We start from the raw sequence: 16,277 nt of genomic DNA on the forward strand, positions 1-16,277 counted from the left end.
ATTTCTATAATCTGAACAAAGACGCGTTTAGGGGACTGATATCTTTATGCAGGTGAAATTAGAAGAATAAGCCCTGAGACAAGTAAATTTGGATTTAGGACACCAGAGGTTTTGAACTTAATAAATAACGGTTTCACAGTAATTGCGTGTATGATTCACAAAGAAATGTCATTGCTTGATAACGATGAAAAGTGTAGAGGATGGGCTCTGATCAGCTCTTTGTGAGCTGACAACCACCTGTGGTCCACCTATATTCTATTCTCTACTTGGTCTCTCTAATGTCTCATTATGAAATTAGAGCCATGAATCCAAACGGCAATAATTTTGGAAAAAAATATAAATCCATGAAGGTCCAGATGTCATTTTTCTCCCCCTTTTCAAAGACTAGAATCTCCGAGGTGTGACTGTATCCGAACAAGGTTTCCAGAAAAGACCTTCTCTTGTCACTTTTGTAAAATACGAGAATAACAATTCACTGTGCATTAAAATATAAACAAATGGAATATACAACAAAAGCTTCGTGCTGCACAAAACCAACAAACACATGACTCTCTGCTGGCTTTACTTTACTTTGAGCAAAAAGTGTTGCTTGGAAAACAGTTGAAAATGTTAAAAAAATGTACAGATGGTTAAAAAAGTCTTTGAAAACTTTGTCAAGATCAAGTGTTGGTAGTTAAGGTCCCAACATTTTCACAATAGAAAAACAGATTCTAAATCCTGTGACCGGGCCAATGCTACGTGTCAGGAGGCTGCTTTTTGAGACAAACACAAACCTCACAAAGATGTCGATGTTTGTGCGTTCGTGTTCCATTATGTGATTCATGAGATTGTCAGAGAAACCATCTTCACTGAGCTTAAACACGAGTTCCCTCTGATGGGAATCTCTTTGAAACCTTTCAGATTCACACACAAGCAGCTAAGAAGGACACAGAGCCAGTGGGTACATCTGATAACCCTGTGACGCAGCGTATACACTTCTCTGCTTTCCCTCTATCTCCATCTTTACATTCGTTTAATTAATCCTTCACTCTTTCTGCCCCTTAAATCCCATCTGACCACGTGATGCAGAGCTTCAACACGTCCAGCTGACGACATAAAAACAACCCCAACATTAAGCCCCAGCGCCTGTGTTCTCTTTGTGCCTTTACAAAGTGACTGCATGGTACACTTGGTACATGAGAGGAATCATTTCCTCTAAACTCAAATTTAAAGAGCGAAAATTACCCAGAATGCATTTTTAATCGCAGCAAAACCCACAGAGAGCATCTGCAAAATAAATAAAGACTCACTCTAGTGTTTGTCCTTGGAATGACAAAAACACCAGTGGGATGAGATAAGCTACAGGGCACCTCAACTCAAAAATCATGTCATTTACTATTAAGCTTTTAAATGCAGTAACAGATTAAGCGGTTAAAAATCCAATAGATACAACAGATGTACTAATTTCCTCTGTTTTGTCCAGAGAGGCCTTTCTGAGTGCATTGTTATTACCAAATGTGATCTGAGATATAATTATATAACTGAGATCAGATCATCGTGACACAGACACATGGTGTTGACAAACAACAGTGAGATTTAATCCAATTTGGAAACTTTTGCTGAAAAGCCCCTCTGGAAGCCTGAGAGCACCACATTCATATTTCAGCACAGAGAGGAGGAGGAAGGACTGTGGAGCCAGACTCTTCTACACATCCCGAGCGGCAGCATGTATGTGCATGGCCCTTATAGGTCTGTGGTGGGTGTGTGTTTGTGTTTGTGTTTGTGTGTGTGTGTGTGTGTGTGTGTGTGTGTGTGTGTGTGTGTGTGTGTGTGTGTGTGTGTGCGTTCGCAGAGTGTCAGGCTTACACCGTGCACTGGTGACATAGCCAGCGGGAGCACTAAAATGAAATGAAATAAATTCGAGAGAATTAATTAGGCGCCATAAAATTGAACTCGGGTGCTCCTTGATTATGTTCGACTCAAGCTGAGCGCAGGCCTGCTCGACACCACATATCATCCCGCCACGCACATTAGTTAGCATGCCAAAGATGGGCCCTGGGGGGGGAGTGACGCAAACAAGAGGGGAGAGGTTGAGGTTCATGACGGGCGGGTCAGGTGTGTGGATTGGATTTTGCAGGCATATGCAGCTTTTTTTGTAACTTTTATAACGACGTCTCCATCATGAACCGTCTGAAAATGACACCCCAGATGCAGGAAAGAGGAAAGCACCAAGGAGACCAGACACAGAGGGTTGAACTTTTAAAACTTTTACTTTAGTCCCGATTTTAAACTCTGCAACTGAATGATTTTGATATGGCTAAGAAGTTCAGTGTGCGCCATAATGGAAAGATAGAGCTTCAGCATCTAGACCTCTAGGAAGAAGGAAGGAGAAGGAAGAGGAGGAAGAAGAATGGGGAGGAGAAAGAAGAAGGGGAGGAGGAAGAATAATGGATGGAAGAAGACAAAAAGGAGGAGGATCACAAAGTTTATTTCAGAAGAAACTTCACGATTTTTTTTTTTATAATAATTATAATATACAAAGTCATTAATTTACTCTGCTTGCTCTACAGAATTCTAATATCCTACGTTTCTTCCCTGAACTGTCAGTGTTGTGTCAAACCTCGTCCCAGAGTGAGAAAACAACTGCCTTTAATTATGGAGGTGTGAACTGTCTGATAGGATCGGCTCCGAGACAGAGGTGAGAGGACTGAATCAACCTCAGGTCCCTGACGAGGCTGATCTGAATTTCTGAATGTTGATTTGAAAGTTATTCCGGATCGGCGACGCGTTATTAATCTATTCTACTGCTGCTGTTTTACAAGTCTATTAAAAAAAACATCTCCTGTTTAAACAACAGGGTTCAACTTGGAAAGTCTAGTTCCTGATATGATATTTATTGCATATTTATTTTATTTGGCTGCCCGGGAGACTCTGCCCCTGAAATAATCCTATTGCAGCACTTTTATTAGATATCAGACGAGTATGCATGAGTCACTTCTGATGATGATGATGAGGAGGAACCTTCCTCAGCTTCAGGCTGCGTGGACACTGAACTTTAACAGGCTGCTGGATTTGACACTTCTTCCTCCACGTTACAGATGTCGGAGTTTGAGAGGATGTTCGGCTTCTGTGTGGCTGGTTTTTAAAAAAGCAGCTTTCAGATGGAAGTGAGGGTGGGAGGAAATATTGATCCATGTAAGAACTCAGATTCCTCGCCGCTTCAATTGCCTTTGTGATAATGAAATCAGTCTCTCCTTCCAAATTACATCAACATCTTCTATTTCCAGGATCTTACTGCAGAGTAGTGCAGCAATAGAGGACTAATACATTATTAGTCCTCTGCAATTTAAAACTGGTAGCCGACAGCTGGATAAGCAGACTTTAGCAAATTTGGGATGAAAACCGGAAGTAGGGATATTGGAGGAGAAGGGGGGTGGAGCCTGACTGAGGGCACCAGGACATTGCTTCAGAAACCTGCAGCCATTGGACGGTACTTGCTGTCAATCACGAGGCACAAGCGCCTCGATGCATACCGTGCTTAATCACCTATATTAATACATAATTTATAAAATGAACCTCATGCATTGAAGGGGACCTGGAATTAGAGGTTGAGACTAGAAACTCCTCGTCTGTCTGTGTTTAGATCCACACGGTGTCACGTCTGTCACAGGATCAGGCTCTGAATCTCAAGAAAGGGTCTCCTCTGTGTTTCTGCTGCTGTTTAGATGCACGAGTATAATAGAGAAGCTCAGATACGCTGAACTCTTATCTGCTCGGAGAGAGAAACTGACAAAGCAACAGACAGAGAGATAGATAGAGAGAGAGAGAGAGAGAGAGAGAGAGAGAGAGAGAGAGAGAGAGAGAAAGAGAAAGAGAGAGAAAGAGGAGTGAAGATGAAGTCAAACAATCTCATGGAGAGAACCAGACATTTACCAGTGTGTGTGTGTGTGTGTGTGTGTGTGTGTGTGTGTGTGTGTGTGTGTGTGTGTGTGTGTGTGTGTGTGTGTGTGTGTGTAGGTGTTTAAGCTTTGTGTGGGCGGGTACTGTGATGTTCAATAATGCATCAGGTGCCTCTGCAACAGATTCATTAGAGCGTGGATCCGAGCGAGGCTCACCTGTGGGCGGATGACTCTCTCGATGTTCTTCAGGGCCGTGTCGGGGGAGGGGGGGGAGCAGTCTGGAGTGGGGCCCGTCGAGCAGTTGCCATGGTTACCGTGCTCCCCCTCACTCACCGGTCCATGGGACAGGTGACCTTGTGGGGGGGGAGGGAGAGAGAGAGAAGTCACATTAAAGAGTGAAGGTACCAAACAGAGCGAAGCTAAGGAGGTGTTTTTTTTCCTGAATGTTCGGATGATGTCACAGGTCTTGCACCACTTGTGAGATTTTAAATTGCAGCAACACAAGTTTAAATTGTGCAAACAACAGGATTTTGAATCACTAGTCGAGCTCGTCAGCAGGAGAGAGAGAGAGAGAGAGAGAGAGGAGACAAGAGTGTCTTCACTTTTCATTTGACAAGCCTCAGCAAACAAACAGGAGGACAATAATGGCAGCTGCCCAGTGAAGTTTGACGTTGACCTCAGACAAGTGATGTGCTGAGTTCAACATCCTGGTGTTGGAGCTAATTTCCCCAGCGTGTGATCGTTTACCAGAGAGGTGGAAAGAGAAGAAGAACAGAAGAAGAGGAGAAGAAGAGGAGGAGAAGAAAGGAAAGAAGGACAAATTGCTGAAGTAGCCCGAATTGAATTTCAGAGGGGGTGAGCATCTGTCTTAATCAACTGCAGGAGACACACAACACAGAACAAAACACCTTTCCTAAAATACTACTGTCACACACACACACACACACACACACACACACACACAGACAGTCACACACACGCAAAGTGGTAGCTTTCTGTCAGCTGCCACCTGTCTACATGGATCCTATCAGATCGAATATCAGCCAATTATGCTGTGAGACCCAACCAGGAAGAAGAGGGAGACACACACACACACAAACACGCACACACACACGCACACACACACACACACACACACACATACACACACACACACACACAGCAGAGATAGAGCTTTTTAATTGGAGGGGAAATATAGTATAAATGACTTGAAATCAAACCCTGGAAATAAAATAAATATTCCTTATTATTTAACTTTGAATGTGGTAGAATGTGTGACTTTTCACAACTCCCACCAAAATAAACCACACGGGGGGAAAAGAGTGAGATAGCTGAAGTTATAGAAAATGATGTTTCCTGCCGTTTAAACCAGTCTGCATGATGTTAACTAGGAGATTTAAAAAAAGAAATATGTGTTTTGTCTAATAAAACATGGAATTAGAGCAGAATAAAAAGCGGCACATGCTTGAACTGTGTAAACCTTACCTTTTGTCTTTCTCTTTAAGTGAAACTCCCTAGTAGATGATTACTGACACTGTTCCTGTCAGTAATGCACAACGAAAGGCACGTTGCCACATCTTTAGACAGTTTAATAACAGGATTAAAGAAACAGGATAATTGAAGCACGGAGGTCAGTGACGTGGAGGATAAGAACACGGCCAGTAAATGTTGCACGGTTAATTTCATTGGCAGCCGATTTCAAGGGCCTGTGATTGGCTGCTCTTCCTGTGCGGAGCTGATGCAACACCTTTCACAACTCTTTTAATGACTTTCTTGATCACAGGCTCATTTAATTCTGGTGGATCGTTAAATCTCAGGGAGACGAGTGGACGATTATTACAATAGAAATGCGATAAAATCATCACGCATACATATACACTCGCAGGAGAGAGAGAAACATTTGAAGACACAAAAAACTGTCTATAATTTAGTTACGAGACAATTAATAAACAAATCAATAAAATCAACATTGTATTTCTTTTGCTGAAAGAGTTTTTTATTTCTATTTTTCACTTTGTTCACCTGCATCATGAATCTGCTGTCAAACTGAAAACTGAAGCTCCTGAATCTCCATCTTCTGTCACATATTTATTCTAACCTCCACAGTCTGGCTGCAAGATGCCTTCAGGGAGCGTGACACAGCTTCACATCGCGCTCACACAACGCATGTGTGTCTTCATTTGTATTTGTGCATGCATGAGCAAACACATACAGAGGTGCACGATAGATTTTTACCTAAGGTTTCAAACAGCTGCAGACACACACACACTCAATAAAGAAGCTAATCAATGATTGCGTGTGGGCGTAAATAGACAAAATGAAAAATGAGAGAAAGAGAGAAGAAAAGAAAGATGGAACAGAGGGATATTTATAGAGATAGAGAGTTTGTCCTATTGAGTAAATAAGCCTGTCAACGCTGAGAATTTGAAGATGGATGTGATGTGATGTGTGGTGTGTGTGTGTGTGTGTGTGTGTCTCCTTCAGATCTGCCTTCGGCTCACTCCTGGGAAACAATTGCAGTCTTTTTTTGCCAAAGGGGAATTTTGCTTATGTTGGAGTGTGTGCATATTTAACACATTCAGGATCATCTATATCTAGTAACTGCAGCGAATAACCAAGGTAAATATAGATGGACGACGCATCTCCACTTCCTCATTTTGTACAAACATTTAGCAAAAATATCCTTCACACAGGGGCCGCCAACTTTCGCTTTCAATGTCATTTGGACCTAGAGTCTACGGAGGAGTGATCCAGGTGAGGAGCCGTGGTGGCGAGAGCACGCCGATACATGCGCTTGACCAATCAGGAGTGAGTCCCAGCTGTCAATCGTGATGTTTGCCCTATTTTATAGCATCAAATAACTAATTAAAACCAAACTTCAAATAAAAATGGACACTTGGTAAGAAATATCTAGAATATAAAATATCTAATAAACCTCGGGGGGAAATCTTGAGCGTGTTGCCTCGAAGCGTAGCAGAGCCTGGATTTTCACAAGCCTTCCCGTGGACGAGGCCATGCGGCTGCACAGCTTGTTACTGCAGACGTGCAGCACCGTGCACAGGAGTGTGTGTGTGTATGCACGTGGATGCTTGGTGTGAGTGAGCGCTCCGATCAGCTGTCCCCCTCCTGCTCGCCTAACAAGACCGAAACTGTCAGCTTCAGACGTGTTCTCCAGCCTGTCAGTTCTGCCTCTATGCCACTGTGACGAGGAGCTTTTCATATGTTTACTGTGTGTGTCTGTGTTTGTCTGTGTGTGTGTGTGTGTGTTCGTCTCACACGTCTTCTTTATAGTCGGAGTGGCAAATTACAGCTGAGCACTTCAACGTAAATGGACTGCATTTACACAGCACTTTACCGAACAACAAGTCGCATTCAACCATCCACACACACATGTTCATACACAACTGTACATGTTTCCATTTTGCCATCACCAATCACTCACACACTGACGGAGCGGCCATCAGGGAGCAGCCGTCAGAGTGTTGGCGTGCGGACTGGAGGAGCTGGGGATCGAACCAGTGAACTCTGCTCTCCCGATAGCGTGATCCCTCAAAATGTTTCAAACATAGAGCAACTGTAAAAACAGGCTGAAACAAACAAGTCACTGGGACTTGACCGTTCTAATCGAAAAAGCTCAGCAGTTGGGACTTGATGCCATTAACCACTCGACGCCTGCAGCACCGACCGGAGTGGAATAAATGAGGCGAGATTTCTCAGCTCTATACACTGGAGAGGACTGAAGGTGGAAGCTAATATCGGAGGGAGAGTAAGACCCTATAACATAGAGCTACATTCGGAGATGTTAGAGGTTTTCTGTTTTTAAAGCTGTAACTGGATAAAATGAGCTCGTATTCAATATCAAGATTTACAATCTCTGAATCTGCGGATTAAATAAATATAAAATAAGTGAGCAAACCAATATCATTGCTTCCCTTCGGCTATAAATATGGAATTTAAGATCTCCACTTGTGTGTTGACCTATTTTGTCACAAGAAAAGTTCACTGAGCTCTTTTCAAGTGTCGACACAAATACACACACACATGCATAAAGCACATGCAGATACAGAGAGATTTGCACTTTCAAGCTGCACACGTCAGCAGTGGCTTGTTTACCAGCTGGAGATGACAAGTGTGTGTTTATCTCCAGAGGAGTCGTTCCCATAGGAGAGAAGACACATTTTGCTCCGACCACTTGGCTCCACTCGGCTCTTTCTGTCTGCACTATATACGTGAGTGCAGGTTTGGCCTAAAAGGTCCTCCTCCTCCTCCTCCTCCTCCTCCTCCTCGCAGCTCCTCTGGCTGCCTCTCCATCTCACCGGCCAGGCTTTAGTGTAGGTCCAAAGCTAATGTGGTGGATCTGCAGAATTATAAAGCTGCTGAGTTACTTATTAATTAATATTTATGTGCTTTTCAAATAAAGAGGTTATGATATTAGGTATCGGCCAGACTGCAGGTGTTGACAGGGTTTTCTGTGAGAGAGAGGCGCTTTCTTTTCCACGGGCTTTTTTTCATTTGAACTTTGCAGAATAAATACACAAAAAAACACTATGCAACTCACTAGAGGAAAGAGAACTGAAGAAGAATCGGATGTCTCCTTTAAGCTACAGTGGTAGGTCTGCACTGTTGGGGTAAACCTGGCAAACCCAGTCAAAATGCATCTCTCCTCATGAATACAGAAAACAAATTGCTTCTCTCCGCTTTCTACTCTTCTAACAGATGACGAGCAGATGCTGCATATTTCTTATCCCACTCTGTACACGTGTAAAACAAATGAGATGAATCTGCCGGATGAAAAATGAAATGTATCTCCAGCGAAGTGTTGAAGCCGAACAAAAACGGGTTCCCTCATTTGAAACAAATTAAATTCCATCAGAAAGGAATCCATCTCCTAGGCCGAGTATAATCCCGAGCTAATGTACGAAACGACTGCCTGGGATTATGCACACAAGTCGGCCCTCAGTGCACTTTACATTACAAAGAGGAGAATTCCATTTATTCACTGTCATGTCAGAGGACATGTGGTGCAGTGGGATATCGAGCATTAACATTCCAAAGCAATCGGTCCTGAAAACAGCAGCGTCACAAGTGGCAAGAATCTAAGGAAACAGCTTTAGGAAGACAAGGGGGGGGGGGGGGTGAAAGTAGAATAGAAAGAAGGAGGGGGAGTGAGATATCGAAGAAGACGAGACGTGAAAAGACAGAGGAGATGGTTTGGTTGGAGGTTGAGAAGCGACTGTGGGACTACAGCAGCCCAGAGTCAAGAAGCAGAACACAAGCTGAACTTACACTGCAGAACAAATGATCCACAATCCTTCCGTTCCACTGTCAGGTTTTTATTTTAAATGTTTTCTCTGGAATCAGGAGATAAATTGTGCCGAGGTGAGTTTAAAGCCTTTTGATTCACGGCTGTGTGGTGAAGTAGTTAAACGCCTCATGTGTTCTGCCTGCGAGTGAAGCATCATCATTTCAAATCTTCATAGAAACTGACCTGCTGCTTTCAGACATGCACCGAACTCTGGATGTTCTCCTGAACTTATCCAGAGGGACTGGACATGAGAGAGTAGATGTCTGAGTTCTCAAGGCTCATAAACAGACTGTGCTCCCCCCCACTAACTTCCACCTGCAAGCCCCCCCATCCATACACTCACACCCCTGATTCCTCCCATCACACATATATGATATGAATGTGAATATACTTCTTCCTTGTTTTTATACTATTTTAAATATTGTTCATAGCTTCTTTCTTCTCTTGTCTGGTGCACATGGATTTCATTCGTTATGTGAATGGAAAACGACAATAAATTGAATTTTGAATCTTTGGATGTTTAAGGCAGATGTCGGTGTCAATTTGCTGTAAACAAAAAACATGAAAATCATTAGTTGCTCAGCGAGGAAGCCATGAGGAGGCCGTGGACGCAGCTCCACACGTTACCTCAGATTAGCAAAGCTCTAATAATGTTAATGATTTATCGATCTATAAAACGTATTAAATGAATATTTTCTTAGCTTATTTAACCGATTCCATTTCTGTTAGAATCTTAAATTTGTTATTGATCGTGCCCATTCATTTCTGCATCATGTTAGCAGCGGGAGATGCTACTATCCCACAGGACGGCGTTAAAAATGAAATTGCAGCGCAGGTAGGGGACAACGAGCACTGAATCATTACCTCATTAAAATTCTGATTTAATTAGTGGTCGTTACATCAGGATCAGAGCATCCTCTGCAGCAGTGTGGCCCAACACAAGCAGAGAATCCATCAGGACCACAGAGAACACCTGCAGAGTCGTCAGACACGTTCCAGCAGTTTGTTGCCACCAAACAAACAACAGCGTCTTAATCATTCCAACGTTTCCTTCAGAAATAAAATGCTTTCTAACGACCCGCTGTGCCAGGGGGAAGGACGTGACTTTAAGGGAAGGATTTTCTTTCATACGTCTTCTTTTGTGTTGTTCCTGTTGTTTCCTATTTGTAATTACAGTTGCCTTCATAATGCTTTTGATTTATTAAATGCTTTTATCAGCGTGGATGCATTTTTTGCGATCTGTGAGATCCCTGTTCTTAAAAGGTGCTCTACACCTCGTGGCATTTTTCATGAATAAGCCACAATATCATGAGACCTGATGACATCGAATGAGGCTCTTCATCTACTGGGAAACTTTGGAACAGACAAAAGCTTGGGAGGGGGTCATGGGATAGGAGCCTGGCGAACCAGTAAAGGTTACTCAGGAGTAGAGAGGGGGAAAACATATTTTATCAACTTGTGCAGCACCTAAACAATCCTCATCTGAATCATGTATGCTGAGCCCATATCTGAAGTTAAAGGGTTCTACAGGATTGACAGCGAAGCATCACTCACGGACGCACAGTCGGAGTGTGTCTCTCCACAAGTACGCTTGTTCGTGAGCACACACTCGTCGGCCAAAGCTGCCTCTTCAGCGGAAGCTTTACTTTGCACTCGTTGTTATTAAGAGCAATGTACTCAGGTGCTGAATGTTTTAACTGGAGCGAATCGAAAAGAACAAATATCGAGAGGGGAAAATGAGGCCTCGGATTCAGAGGAGATTAAAGAAGCTAAACTTATTAACTCATATCATTAAAAATAAATTCACACCTCTATTCATTCATCTGATTTCCAAAGGCACAATGTGTATTAATCATGTTTTTTCTATTTTTGGGTACATTGTTATTTTGATTCTCTCTGAAGTCGCATCTGATCCTGAAACATTAAAAACAAGTTCCTTTGAACTCCGATTAAATGTAATTATAAAATCCTTCTTGCAAAACATGACACCAACCACATGACGGGTTGAACAAAAGATCTGTGGATCTTTTTGCAGTGTAATGCAGTGTCTCTGCTCTTCCTTTTTCTCTTCCCTCTCATCTCGATCCCTCCTTCTCCTTGTTCCTTCATCCTCATCATCCTCGCCTTCCTCTCAGAGCCACATAATGAGCCTCTGACTCACACCCATGTCCAATTAGCCTGACATATGACTGGACTCAAGGCAGGAATCCAGGAGTCTCCCTCCTGCTGTGTCACAGATTCAGATTCATGTATCCGGCTTAGCCTGAGACGACCCTCCAACTCGACTGGAGGCTTCATCTGCTCGCTCGCTCGCCCCATCTCACACTCTCTCACTCGCCCATCTTTACTTCCTGTCACTCTGCTACTAGACAGCACTTGCAGCCTCTGAGGCGAAAAAGCATCTCTAGTCATTTTTACAAATGACATGGAAATCTACAGTCTCTCTCTCTCTCTGCCAGGTAGCAGGGCTCAGAGAACAAACATGACACCCACACTGTTCACTTATGTCAGGGGAGGAACTTCATACCAAAAGACACGTTGACATAGAGCAGCCTCGCAGCACACACACACACACACACACTCTAAAGTGTATATTGACAGTTCATCTCTGCCCAATCCAACAGCCAATCACAGACAAGCTGTAACGGCCAGACTTGGGAAGAGAGACAGACACACAGGCACACACACACACACACACACACACACACACACACACACACACACACACACACACACACACACACACACACACACACACACACACACACACACACACACACACACACACACACACACACACACACACACACACACACACCTCTACAGTGGCCTCACTCAACTCTGGGAGGGGTTCGATGTGTGTGTGTGTGTGTGTGGGGGGGGTGTCACTAGCAAGGCAGTTCCCATGGCAACGTACAGGTGACTCACCAGCTGGTGATGCAGTTGCCGTGACAACCTGCAGTGTGTACAATCGCTATGGGAGCGGAGTGAAGGGAAAGAAGAGGCTGTGTGTGTCTGTATTTGTGCGAGTGATGAGCAAACACAATCGACTGGCGCTCGGGCTGGAAACAGATTTGACGACAGCGTGACGGAAACAGTTGAATCAGGAACAAAGCGGTGACAGGGTTCCAGTTAGGAATCCATATTTAGACGGGGATGTATACTGCAGCATGAGGAGGGAAATTAAGAAGTGTTTGTCGGCCTCCTGTGTCAATAGAGTCGTCTGTGTGACATTCAGCCATTACATTAACAAATGGAATTAAAACTGACCTTGTTCAAACTTTCCCGGAAGAAATAAAAACAAAGCAAGCTGCGCTACAGACATGATTTTCCAAAAATACATGTAGCACTCTCACCCACGTTTTTCCACACATTGCCGTTGTCACTCGTGTGTTTATGTTGAACACACAATACGCTTGGCTCGACGTTCAGGTGGTTTCAGCAGTGGGACGTTCATATGGACGCGTGTTTGTTAACACAGTAAACATGATCAGCCACAATATGTTGTGTGTATTTTAAGGAGTCCAAAGCATAAAAGCTGAGAATGACAATCCACAAGAGATAAACTACGAGATAAAAATAAAAATGTAATTGTCAAGCGTGCTTTGCATTAGTATAATTTCATTTAAACTTTGATTTAATAAGATATTCCAACTACTAACCAGTAAGAAGCTGCATCAATGAATTAGAAATGATCCCAGTAGAGCAACAAACAAAGATTCTTTAATGAGTGAAGCAGAACTTCTTCAGATAATTCAGAAAGCTGAGAGTGAAAAGTTGAGGGCCGTGATCGGGACCCCAACACCAAGAAGCATTAAGTCTGAATCCTCCTCCTACCATTGCGGGGCCCGCTGTTGAGCCGGAGGTTGATATCAAGCGAGCAGGGTTTGCGTGTGACGGCGGTCGTCACAGACTCGTACGGGTTGTCCTCGTCCTCGGGAAGGAAAACGTCCAGAGACGGGGACGTGATGATCTCTCCTGAACACTTTGAGTCCTAAAAAAAGACAGAGGGGAAAACAGAGAGAAAGAGAAGTGTGAGGAAGATTCATGAAATGCATCCGGTAGTGATTGCGTGTGCAGGAAGCGGGAGGAAAGTTTTCCCTGCAGCATCTTGACAGAAACTCCAAAAACACAAACCCTCTGGTCAAACTGTCCCTGGCACAAAAAAAAACATTCACCCTTTAGAAAACTGTGGAGATTAATAAAGATTATCTAATGTTGATTTGTAAGTGAAGTTTCTTTGTCATCACACTGCTGCAAATTGTGAAAAAGGGCCATAATCTGATAAATGTAATTTTTTTCAGATAGAGCTAAAAGGTTTTATATCAATGTATTACATTCCAAACGGATGAAAGAGGGGATTGTTAAAATCGGTGCGATGGCTTCGGGTCTCATCACATGGTGGGAATGGATTTTAGAGGAAAGCAAAACAGCAGCTGGGAAACAGCACAAAGTTCACTCCAAACTAACAACATCAGAGGTGAGAAACCTGATAAAGTTATCAAAACAGCTTCTATTTTGTCTCAGCCGGCAGCTGGAACTCTTACAAACACAAGTTAAGAGCCTCGTTTGCAGAGCATCAACCGGGGAGATTTCCAAAATGTGACAAAAGTGACACAACACAAAGACAAAGTATTTTACTTTTTGTCTAACATGAAACGTGTTGGCAGAGAATCAGCACACAACCAATCAGAGAACCAGAGGTACATCAACTCCAGGGGGCAGCACCAGTGTTATATGTGGCTCCCTACTAAAAACTTTAATTTTATCACTATTTGATCCACACTTGACCCAAAGCATGATCCTGCTCAAGTTTTCTACAGACACGTCTGACCTTCTCCAGTTGCCGTGATATTGACAAAACTCTTCATAAATCCTAAATACCGACGTCCAACAAGGTCTTAACTTTCCTGAATCAAGCTAAATGTCAAACTACAGGTATTATTCAGGTGGAGAAACAGGTGCTCCTCTCCTGTGGATACGCGTCTTAACTAATCGGCCTGACTCCCCCGACCACGATTAACCTCAGCAGGGTTCTCTACAACCTTCAGCCTAATCCTGCAGATTTGCTCCACAGCCTCTCAGCCATAAGGCGAAAGCAGCTTCACTGTGAATCCTGAGCAGCTGCAGGTCGAGGCTCACCTGACTTGACATCTGCAAGTACGTCTCAGTTACTGTGTCCTCAATCCACATCTCCTGCTTCTGCTCTCTCTCTTTTAACTGTGTTATCACGGCAAGATGCACATGCATCATGTTCAGGAGGAGATAATACGTCATCTTTACAAGAGAAGAAATCAAATCTATACACATTTTATGATGCAGATGAGCCTCATCATCTTAAATACAGCGGAAGAAAGTACCTCTTTGTTATCCTTGAGATCATGTCATTAGACCTAATGAGAAGGGTTCTCTGTAATCACTTTGGTTTATTAATGCTGTGTCACTTTGTTTGTGCAGTTTATTGTTAATCCTCCTGAATAGAGAGTTGGCAAAATCCCCCTAATATGCAAACTAAATGAAATACATCACACAGGGGAACTTTGTTTGGAGACAATAAATTCATGTTCAAGCCCATTTATCCTGTTTCAGCCATAAGATGTATTACTTAGAACTATAAATAAAAAGAAAGACAAATAAAACCAAATGTATTCGATAGAATACAAAATTTTCATCTAAACATAAATAAAGATCTGTTCTGCATTGTTTCTTCTGTTAAATAAAAGTTTCCAAACCGACAAACAACATCGAGGAAAGGTTATCGGCCAGAAACAATTTTTAACGACCAACCCATTTATCGCTCGGGTTCAATTAAGAGCTTATTTCTTTGGGACCTTTATATTATTTTTTATCGAGTTCTCCCTCTTAGTTGGGGAGAAGCTCATGTTGTACTTTGTCGCAGCTTCGGCGGTGAAAAGGTCGAGCCCCAGAGGATTCACAGAGAGATGGAAGGAGCCATGGACCCAAAGGTTCCTTATCTGTGAGGCAGAAACCCGGAGGGGGGGATAAACAAGAGCGAGCGATGTGAGGCAGGGGAAAAGGTCACTGTGGCGAGAGTCACAAAACATGTCTTTCCAGCGCCGCAGCCTCTGGATGTTTGCCTTTCCTCCCCATAATGCAACACTCCATCATTTCTGAAGAGTCACTTGTCAACCTGCCCCTGGTTGAACCCGTTCTAATGGGATCAGTGGGAAACGTGTCTCTGTGGTGATAAGTTGTGGGTTTGGATATTCCTGCTCTCCACCCCACTCCTAATATATTTCTCAACCCTCTGACTCCGCCCCCCCTTTCCTCACCTCATTTAACACCCATTACTCCTCCTGTCATCTGCTACTACATTACCCAGACTGCACCAGGCCATCAATCACACACTCAGAATGGATTAATCATTCGGGCTGATAGAGCAATCAGTCTCTTGATGATTCCTCTCGCTCACACCACACTTTAGTAAAGAGCTGCAAACTAACACCCCTCGTTTTTTTCCTGTCTCCATCAGCTCTCAATTAGGCTGCCATTACAGGCTAATGGAGGCCCGGTCGGTCTTTCATGCCTTCCCTCTGCAGGTGGTCCGGGCCCGGCTGACACTGATGTGATTTGACAGCCTGGTTATAGTTGATGGAAAGGCAGAGAGCGCTATGATTGAGTCCTAAAGACCGGCTGAGAGTTTGCTGCTGCTTTCAGGCACCTAAAAAAAAAACTCTGCTCCGAATTATAAACTCATCTGACGGCTCAGATTTAAAGTGCATTGAATCATCTTCACGTCAATTTTGAAACTCAAAGCAAAACTTGTAAAAAAAGCAATAGCACAAGTGAGAAAGCTGAATGTTCATCTGTGTGTTAACATCGAATTTCAGCAAGAGATGATTTATTAAATGTCAAGTAAACCAGAAACTTGACTTACATAGTTGAGATAAAAAAGACCCAAGCTTCATTTATACTTCAATGTTTTCAAATTAAAAAACGATTTCCATATATAATATAACATATAACCTTTTCTCATACACTGGGCGTGTGTGCGCGTACTGGTTTAGGACAGGAAGCAATTTGTCGACTCTGCATTTACTTACAGCTACAGAAAATACTACGAGCAAGAAACA

At 43.1% G+C, this 16,277-nt stretch overlaps 1 protein-coding gene across 4 annotated transcripts in view; it reads right to left on the minus strand.

The window, feature by feature from the left end:
* The window catches only part of anks1b (ankyrin repeat and sterile alpha motif domain containing 1B), a 155,515-nt gene that overhangs the window by 65,054 nt on the left and 74,184 nt on the right, over positions 1–16,277 (minus strand). For all 4 annotated transcript variants that reach the window (XM_062382946.1, XM_062382945.1, XM_062382948.1 and 1 more), the window contains 2 exons: positions 13,021–13,177; positions 4,095–4,231 (listed from right to left, as the gene is read on the minus strand). In XM_062382946.1, coding sequence (XP_062238930.1) covers positions 4,095–4,231; positions 13,021–13,177 — 294 coding nt within the window. The remainder of the gene's footprint in view (positions 1–4,094; positions 4,232–13,020; positions 13,178–16,277) is intronic.

Source organism: Platichthys flesus, chromosome 23 (assembly GCF_949316205.1).
Source record: "Platichthys flesus chromosome 23, fPlaFle2.1, whole genome shotgun sequence".
Lineage (NCBI taxonomy): Eukaryota > Metazoa > Chordata > Actinopteri > Pleuronectiformes > Pleuronectidae > Platichthys > Platichthys flesus.